The sequence below is a fragment of the Bidens hawaiensis genome, unplaced genomic scaffold, assembly GCF_021521415.1.
Source record: "Bidens hawaiensis isolate Kalapana, Puna unplaced genomic scaffold, B.hawaiensis_p1.1 tig00087507_1, whole genome shotgun sequence".
Classification (NCBI taxonomy): Eukaryota; Viridiplantae; Streptophyta; class Magnoliopsida; order Asterales; family Asteraceae; genus Bidens; species Bidens hawaiensis.
Genome location: NW_027504288.1, coordinates 1 through 9,954, shown reverse-complemented (window position 1 = coordinate 9,954; position 9,954 = coordinate 1). Strand labels below are relative to the sequence as shown.

General features: G+C 34.6%; 1 protein-coding gene and 1 long non-coding RNA gene across 2 annotated transcripts; one reads left to right on the top strand and one right to left on the bottom strand.

Annotated features, from left to right (window-relative positions):
• The first annotated feature begins 884 nt into the window (after positions 1-884).
• On the top strand, positions 885-5,322 carry LOC143607833 (vesicle-associated protein 4-2-like). The gene is made up of 7 exons (XM_077083127.1): positions 885-972; positions 3,385-3,455; positions 3,624-3,705; positions 3,786-3,904; positions 3,998-4,075; positions 4,162-4,281; positions 5,084-5,322. Exons 3-7 carry the CDS (start codon positions 3,654-3,656, stop codon positions 5,141-5,143), a joined length of 429 nt encoding a protein of 142 aa, XP_076939242.1. The 5' UTR covers positions 885-972; positions 3,385-3,455; positions 3,624-3,653; the 3' UTR covers positions 5,144-5,322.
• A 245-nt stretch (positions 5,323-5,567) lies between these two features.
• On the bottom strand, positions 5,568-6,290 carry LOC143607834 (uncharacterized). The gene is made up of 2 exons (XR_013149067.1): positions 6,131-6,290; positions 5,568-5,705 (listed from the first exon to the last, which is right to left on the bottom strand). It is a non-coding gene; the product is annotated as an uncharacterized LOC143607834 (long non-coding RNA).
• Positions 6,291-9,954: the final 3,664 nt, after the last annotated feature.

Here is a 9,954-nt window from a genome sequence, read left to right as displayed (position 1 = left end):
ATTAGGTTACGTCTAGTAAGATTAAACTTATTGTGTCTTCATTGGTGCCATCCGTGGGAGTTTGTCTCATCTAACGTCCAACTCATTAATAATAAGAATCACACCACTTATACTTTCACTAAATAACACACACTTTTTTTAATAAACTCAATAATAATATTCCTTAGGCTATATGCAGTGGATGACTTTGGTGGGTCTTTTGGGCTACTTTTGGCTACAACACTGCCCCTCGACGATATGCGGGTCGATTAGGGGGGGGGGGGGCTAGATTTGTCGTCGCGAGTTTGTTTGGAAACATTATTATCTCATTATATGTGTGACACACACACACATATATATATATATATGATGTAATAAGACAATATTATGCTACAAACCACTATACTCTTAAAATAAAAATCCCATGATGTGTCAAAAATCCATCCGTTTTATAGACCTCCACTAAACATGGTGTTTAGTCTTTTAAGTTTCATCCCTCACCTAATCTGTTAACCCAAAGTCAAATTGTAACCAAATTAAAAAATTCAAGGTTCCAACTTTACCAACAACATAAAAGTATAGAGTACAAAATCAAAATAAAAATCCATGTGAAAGTAAAAGAAAACACATTTCAAGAGAGAGAGGTGTTATTAATATATCCAAGACAGAGAAAGAAGACGCTTGGGTTGTGTAATAATAATCTAATTGACCGGAGATATGGCCATGGTTGACGATAGACACTCAAGGTTTGGGGGTTATTCAAGCTACCGTTCCAGAGCTCCAATACCAATACCAATACCAATACCAATACCAATACCAATACCACTTCCTCATCTTCTTCTTCCTATCAAATTGAAGGATACACCAGTCGTACAACTACTAATAGTAACAACCACCACAGCTCCACCACCTCCGTATCATCAGTCGCCAGATCTCTGCTTCCTACACGACGTCGTCTAAGGCTTGATCCACGGAATAAACTCTATTTCCCTTGTAAGAATATTATTCACCTTTCATAATTCTTGAGATCTATTTCAAACTTTCTCTAGTTAATTAATTCTTTTTATTGGGTTGTTCAATTTTATTTTAATTTAATTTTTTTAAATAAATGAATCGAGTAATTGGGTTTAAGCATTAAAAATACGTGTTTTTTTTTTCAAAAAGAAAATAATAATCGAGGTGCATGATTATTAGTTTATTTGACGGTTATGTTTAGGTGTTGTGATTTGAAAGGAATGAAATCGAGCCGCATTAGGTTTCGAGTTTATGATTGTTTTGAGAGTATTTGTCACTAATTTGGTGATACTAAGTTGTTTGTTTTTGTAGAAAGTATGAATGTGATTAGGAACAGGTAGGTAGGTAGGTTTGGTTGGTTATAAATGTGCTGATACTTGTTTGGAGGTAGGTGAAGTGTTTTGCTTATTCTGGTGGGTGTGATTAGGTTATGGTTTTTTATTTTGGTAGATTTGGAAATTGGAGTACTTGTATTGCCAAGTGGTTCGGACGAAAGAAGTTATTATTGATGAGGCGAATGTTAGATTAGAAAGTTAGTTGATGTCACGTTTTTTTTCGGTTTGGGTTCGGTTATTTTAGCTTGAAAAGTTTGGGCTGAAAAAAGAAATTTGAGCAAAAATTATTATTTTTTTAATTAATAACTAATTGATTTTTGAAGGGTGGTTACGTATTTATTAAATCGTTATAAATTACTTTATAAGTGAAAAAAGAAAATGAAAATCTTGTACATTCGGTTCGGTTTTTGTTACATGCATGGTTCGGTTTTACACAAAAAATACCATCGTTTTTTGTTTTGGTTTTCTCGTTTTTTTTTTGGTTTCATGTCAGTTTTTTCGGTTTTATCACTTTATGCATACCCCTATTTGAAGTTAGAAGACATAATTAGCCATTGTGTTGATTAGGAGTGGTGGATGAGTATGTTATTATTCAAGGGAGATGTTAGAAATAATCAAATTGATGATTAAAGTTACGTCCTCACCAAGTTTATTGGTGTTTGGAGATAGGTTCAAATTTTTTTTTATAGAAACACTCATAGCTATAAGAATTTTGTCTTTTACCATGTTTATTAACAGGGCATCTAAACTCAGCCAAGCATCAACTTTAACTAGTTAATATGGAATATGACTTATAGATTTTAGTTATAGTCTAGGAATTAAAGATGCTGTGACTTTATTGTAAGGAAATTACATTAAAGAACATCAGAATCTATAAAACTAAAGTCAACCCAGAGAAATAGGGAAAGGAGTGTAGAGACAAACAGGACAAGAGTGAAACCAGGGACAATATGTATTGTACCATTATGTTAAACCTTTATTCACATGAAAAATGCACAACTTTTCCTTCACTGAGAATCTTTCCAGTTAAATTAACAATTTGTCTCTATTATAATGATTACAAAATATTCGTGGTATTGACTTTGGTGTTTGGTCAACAATATGTATTGTACCATTTTGTTAAACCTTCCTTCACATGATAATTGCCAAAATTTTCTTTCACCGGGAATCTTTCCAGTTAAATTACCTATTTTTCTATATTAGAGTGATTGCAAAATATTCATGGTATTGACTTTGCCACTTTGGTCAACAGGATTGATTTTGTTTAAAAAAGAATTAGTTTAACATATCAGATTGAAATGATAATGCTTTTATGTGTTTTTACGTGTCATGAGCCCATAGAATATTAGAACGTGATTTTGTGTTTTTGTATGTCTTGGGATGGAAAAAGTACCTTATCCTTAATTTCATAAGTAAAGCAACATAATAAACATGTGCCTAACATGGAAGCTGCAATCCCTTGATTTATTAAAGCTTTGTCCTAATTGAATGAGGGTCATCATGCTTTGAAAGCACGTAAGCCGTAACAGCAGATTATGCTACTCCTCTAACTGATCTTACCTGTGACCTATTAGCAGTTACAAGTGTGGGGGAGAACTGGGAAAAATAGCTTCTATTAGGGCCCATGAGCAAATTTGCAATATTGGTTAGAATGCTCTATGCAAGTATTATTTTTTAAAGCTTCTAGTAATTGACTTATAAACAAGAAAAGAGTTAAATACATCTTTATCTATAGATGCATATGGTCCTTGTGACAGTGAGTTCTATTTATGTTTGGCTTTCTTTTCATATCAGTAATAAACTTCAAACAAGTAATAGTTATTTAAAAGGTTAACATCTTTATATTTAACAACTAAACATTATTGACAATGCTAGAAACTCAAAAATATTCATGTCACTTTGATTTGTTTTAATATTAGAAACAAGCTTTATCAATAGCCTAAAGATTGTAAATATGTTTCTTTTATTTTTGGAGCATATTGCTCTTTCTTGCTTTTATGTGCATATGCTATATGTTTAAAAAATGTATTCATTTTTTTATCTTTAAATTTTCTAGACGAACCTGGTAAGCAAGTCCAAAGTGCTATTAAGATCAAGAACACCAGCAAGTCTCATGTAGCTTTCAAGGTATGATTATAAACTTATTAAAACCCGCTGTAATAGTTTTCTATATTATTGTATGTAGTTTTACAAGTATAATGTCCAAGTTTTACTTTGTACTATTTTTTAGAACTTAAATCCATCTGTAGAATTAATTCCTCCATTTAATAAATGTTTTTTTCTTTTTTGCTGAAGTTTCAAACAACTGCGCCAAAAAGCTGCTTCATGCGTCCACCTGGTGCTATTCTTGCTCCCGGCGAGACCATTATTGCCACTGGTAATAACATTCGTTTACATGTTTTTGTAAAGTTATAAATACAAAAAAATGCTTATGAGTTTAATCTTTTGTTTTGATAGTTTTTAAGTTTGTGGAGCCTCCAGAAAACAATGAAAGACCAGTGGAGCTTAAACGGAAAGTGAAATTCAAAATCATGAGCCTGAAAGTCAAAGGGATGATGGATTATGTACCTGAGCTGGTGAGTTATAATTCTTTCTCAATTTATAATATTGTCTGAATATTTTATCGTATTTTTGTGTTGTTTTTAATTGAATATTTCTTGTGGACTCAGTTTGATGAGCAGAAAGACCAAGTGGCGGTGGAACAGATATTGCAAGTTGTTTTTCTAGATGTTGAACATCCCAGTCCTGTAAGTTTTATTATTATGCATTCTTTTGTATAAGTAAAATACATTTATCGTTACATAAATTGAAAATAAATAAATAAATACTTTAGGCCCTGGAAAAACTGAAGCTGCGGTTGGCCGAGGCTGAGGCTGCTCTTGAATCCCGCAAGAAGCCTCCAGAGGAAATTGGGACCAAAGTTGTTGGTGAAGGTCTTGTTATAGACGAATGGGTGAGCTTTCGTTAATATGAACTTTTTGATTGTCAAATCTAGCGCGTTAAATGAAAGGGGTTGTGTTCGGTGACATGTTTAACCCTTTTAATTAAACAAGTCGGCCAACAATCGGTTTAACCCATTTAATACAACCCATTTAACACGTTTACAGCTTGATAATAACCAGTTTACAACCAGTCAGCCCGTTTGATTCGTTCAGATAAATGGGTTTAATGGTTCGTGTTTATACACGATTTTTAAGTTTGTCTAGGTTAGAATAAATTTTTTTGAGAAGAATAAATATATATGGGTCGTGTTTTGGTTAACAACAATTAGCGCTGCTCGAAAAGCTTACAATCCGCTCGAAAAAAGCTCGCTCGAAATCAGCCAGTTTGTAAACACGTCGACCTGGCTCGGTTCGTGAACGAGCTGATCGGTCTGTAAACTAGCCGAGATTAGCTCACATCGTGGCTCTTTTGTTGGCTCGTTTCAGTTAAAGCTCAAATTTATATGCACGCGCGCGCGCGCTCTCCCACACACACGCTTAAAAGCTATATGGCATTTTGTAATTAAAAGTCTCGTTTGGCTCGTCTAAAATCAAATCCCCAAACTTTAGTATATAAACTCTAATAACTTCAATTTTAGTATATATAAATTATGAATTTTGTGGTTTATAAATTATCAGTTATACTTATTTGTATATTATAAGTATAATTTTTAGCTTTTATATACATGCGTTGTGTTTTGGTTCAACAAGAAGTCAACGATTTACACCTCTAAATTGTAATGTTCCCCTTTGCATTTTTCTTGTTTCTTGTAGAAGGAAAGAAGAGAGAGATACCTGGCCCGGCAACAAGTTGAAGGTGTAGACTCGGTGTAATAACACGAAAAGGTTGGTCAACTGTACAACTAATCTTTTTTTAAATTCGACTTGTATCATTTCATGTGTAAGAGAATCACTTTGTGAACAAAAAGTCTGAAACAAGACAAATTGTTAAAACATGTTTACAATGTAAAAAGCTTTCGTGAGTTGAGTCGATTCGTGTTATATTTCAAGTTCAGGAACATGTCAAAACAGGAACAGGTAGAACGAGCGGAATATTTTCAAACATTACTTTTAATACCAAAAAACATAAACTAACGAGTACAACTTGTAAATATGAAATTACAACATAAACCCGAGCTGATTGGAGTTCATCTAGCTCATTATTGATTCAGATAAAAACACTTGGTTTAATTCTCTGGTCGTCATCAGTTGGTCACAGTTCCATCAACACAAATCCATTGACCCACGAAGATTGAAGCACAATTGATGTTAGGGTTGATCGCCAAAAACGACTCCAAACCCAACTTAAATGATGTGCTAATGGTGGTGCAGTCATCTCCTGTCTGCGCACCAATAACTTGGTTACATGTAACGACCGAATCTGGCTTCTGAAAACCTGTTCATATAAAAGAAGACAATGTCTTAATGTTTCAGAGTTGTGTAAACCGAATCACCAAAAGGCTTTAAACGAAGGGATTTTGTAGTCCGGGTTTGATATGATTTCGAGCCAAACTAGTAACTATTGTTGGGGTGACTTGGTTTGCAAACCAAACCGTTTGACGGTTTGTAGCGTTTAATTTTATTCTATATTTTTCTGTTTTTAAGCTGATTAGATGGTTTCGTCAAGATTAGACATATACGTAAATATATATTTAAAACTTGAAACTAAAAGTATACGTGTAGTTTAATATGGTTGGCTCGGATTAACTGGTCGGTTTCAAGATCCGAACAGTATAAAGTTGAAACCAAGCTTTGAATTGAGCTGTTCAGTCGGTTTCAATAGTTTACGATACCGATTAACCGGGAATTTAGATGACTTACCAATGTGGGTGGATCTACTTTCTGCCAATATGACAAGCATGAGGCAAAGTGAAAGTGTTGCAACCAATTTCACAAACATAGAAGCCATGGTTTCTACTTTCTAGCTAGTGGTGTATTAAGTGATAGTTAATTTACCTGTGACATGATCCTGAGTTCAATTTATAGTGTCAGTTTATTATTAAAACAAATAAATGTTTCGATAGTTTCAAGATACAAGAGATCAAAAGCCAACAATTATATTGTAATATGAGAAGATGCAGACGGCCATTGCTGTAATCGGCCTTGTTCTAACGGATCCTAGCCACAACAAGCGGATTTTGTTATCTTCAAAGGAATTGAGTCTTAAACGCGTTTGTTTAACTAAAGTTAAACTGGTTAATGTTGGGGATTCATACTTTGTAACGTTAGGATAATCTGAGGGGTCCTAAAACACTTTCAAATTCAAATCAGAAAATAACTGTGAATAGAAACCGTGCGTTTCGTGGTTTTAATATGCAGAATCTCGTCTCAATCATTATTTATCAGGACTCTCGGTGTAAATTCTTTGACATGGACAAATCTTTTAGCCCATGTTGCTATTCCTACATCTAGAGCGGAGAATGTTCGATTGAATAATTTCTTAGATGCATCGATAAAACTCAGACTTATGAGAAGAACAAGTATTTGTGTTTGTGTTTTGACTTTGAAAAGTGATAGGGCATCCGTAATGGGAAGACGCCCCATCCACATCAGACAAAAACGGCATGCACACAGGGGCAGATCTATGTATTAGGTTGGGGGCGACTGATGACCGTCGTTTGAGTCATTCAAAACCTAATTAAACTATATAGATAGAGTAAGTAAGGTATCGTATCCACCAGGAGTATGTGGTCAATGCAAATCGTGTAAGCAAGATTTAATATTATGAAGTAACAGATTTAGTGCTGATCACACAAGCAATTAAGTTGAATTTAGAGATTAAGCAAACAAACAAATAAACAAGTTTCAATCAATTAACAAAAGCAAATCACACCTGGGAATTCAAGTAAGCAATCTACAGTGATCTCATGCAACCTAACAGATTAATTATTAACGGTTAACTACAGACTGATCAATCAGACAAAACCTTAGACATCAACAATCGCTTTACACACGGCACTGGTTATCAAACAGTCCCTGCCAGTGTGACTCAGTTAAGAGCAATTATATGTTTTATCGTATTCAATCTAATCAAACAGTCATATGATCAATTATTATAGCAACTAGTAACAAATCGTTCAGACCACGTAAACCTAAACCGACTGAATACACAGAAATACCAAACATCAATAATCATATATCAACCATAAAAAATTATACAAAATTGTTCTTAGTCACATGAGAAAACTGAAATAATTACAAACTATACATTCCCGGGTGAGATTCTATGAGATTGGCCGAGTATCGTCATCGATAGATCTTCAATTATGATGAGGAAGGCCATTAGGATTGATTAAGAGATGATTGGTAGCCCTGGAATTCACCCAAAATCGCCAAATAGCTGTTGGAAGTCGTCCAAACTGATTATGGTTCGTAAAATAGAAGATATAGGTCAAAATCCGTTTTTCTCCGTTTTTTATGTTCATCGCGATACGCGATGGCTATATGACCATCTCATCGCGTATCGCGACCTAAGAAAACCTCATATTCAGATTCCTCTCATCGAGAAACCCAAAATTCATATATATGGCTCCCGTAACTCATTTTTTAGCCCAGGATATGCCCGTTTTACTTCTTGGTCGCATTTTGCCAACCCATCTTGTTCAGTTTTAGTATCGGCTTATGATTTCTCATCCATACTCTTCCCGTATCCTTGTAACACTTCCCAAGACATGAAATCATGCTATGGTCTTCCCGAGATATCATTCCATGCTCGTAAAAGTCTCCAATTTAGCATCTTTAACGATCAATGACCTGAAATACAAAAGCACGTATGAAGTACCAAAGTTCTAATAGTATACTCAATAAAACTACATAATTAATAAACTAATATATATACAAAATACCCGACCATCACATCCCCACACTTATCTTTTGCCTGCCCTCAAGCAAACTATAAAGTAAACATCAACCTCCATCATAGGTATGTAAATTATCACCATTAATGCTAGTAAGGTTTAAGGTCATACCCAGTTTCCCAGACTGACACTTTCTAGATTGACATCCCACAAATAAGGTTAAGTGTTATAATAAAAAAAATAGAGTCGCCCAGACGAATGTACTTTGTTTCCGGTTAAGGCACACATGCTCATACCCCTCATAATATAACATCCCTCCTCTCTGTTTAATATCTGGACTAGCAAAAGATGTGCTAGTATCACTTTGCTCTCAGTACCCAGTACGAACTGTCCATCCATAAACTGCTTTGACACAAATGCAAATCAAGAGGACTTAAAATGGGTTGTAACGGGGCCAGGTGTAAGGGTATGGAAGAGAATTTTTCAAGTAGCTCAAACGATCTGACCCGGCTTATTACATAACAACTAATAAACAAAACTAACATAAACACTGATCTCATCTTTTTTTTTACAGACACAAACGAACTACTAATTACATAACTGAATATAAACGGACTTTTTGGCTTTTTGCTAATTTTTTTAAGCATAATAAACGTGATGCTTAATACTGGAAAAATACAAATACAAGAACAAATACAAATACAAAGAAACCTATTAAGCCGGATCGTCTCATAATATAACATCGGGGTTAATCGAATGAAAGAATAGGTCCAAGAAATGTTTTCTAAGGGAACCAACCCCCCGCCCCTCACATTACCTACGCTCATATGTATAATGTATGAGCCTTAATCCCCAGTACCCACACTATCACTCACCCAGACGAGGCTTAACCTAATTGCCTCTATCACTTTTGCATTTATGCCAACTACGATCCCGATCCATGAGACAATCAAATCACTCTCGATGAAAGCACTCAAATGACATGTGTGTACTATGTATTATATGTGTATTATATATATGTGGTCAAACTCACACACATACCGGAGGAATTAGGTTACCGACATAAACATGTGTACCTGTCCCCATGACTCGTTATCCCCGCCAAAACGGCCCCATTTTCAACTTCTCGTTATGAAAACATTTGTGAATAAGACTATCGAGAAGCTGAAAAACCAACCAAGACCAGAAACCTATAACTTGGCATTAATGGCAATAATTAACAGTTAACAACTTTGGTTTCCGAACAATCTTCGAGGTACTATCGGGCTAAAATTTTCAAATTTCCCCCATCCCCACACTTGAGGTTTACATTGTCCTCAATGTTAAAATATTTAAACTATTAATTAACATTTGAGGGACGGGGTTGAAATTGACTTTTTGACTGTTAAGCAATTTAAAACTCGGGGCTCAAATGTGATGGTTCTACTAGCAATTATACAATTACACTTTTTACATTTGTGACACTCGTCAATTTCAGGTTAACTCCGTTAATTCAAACTCCGTCAATTCAAACTTAAGATCACTTGATCTATAATGCACATCTCATTACATTTAAACTAGGGTTTTAAATGACGCTTGACAATCACTACACATGTAGTCTTTCGAGATTGCACCGAAACGCAAACGAGTTGACGCAAACCATTGGTGAACAAACGACAAACATCAAAACAATAATTATTTGATAATTATGTGTTAGGTTTATGTGTTATTTGATAATTATGTGTAGAACATTAACTCAAGATGCAAAAAGCTATTTTATGCTAGAAAAGTAATAACTAAAAGAGGAGGGACTTTTGTGTAACATATTATTATTAAATAATAACAAAACCCTAACCCCTTCCCTCCCTC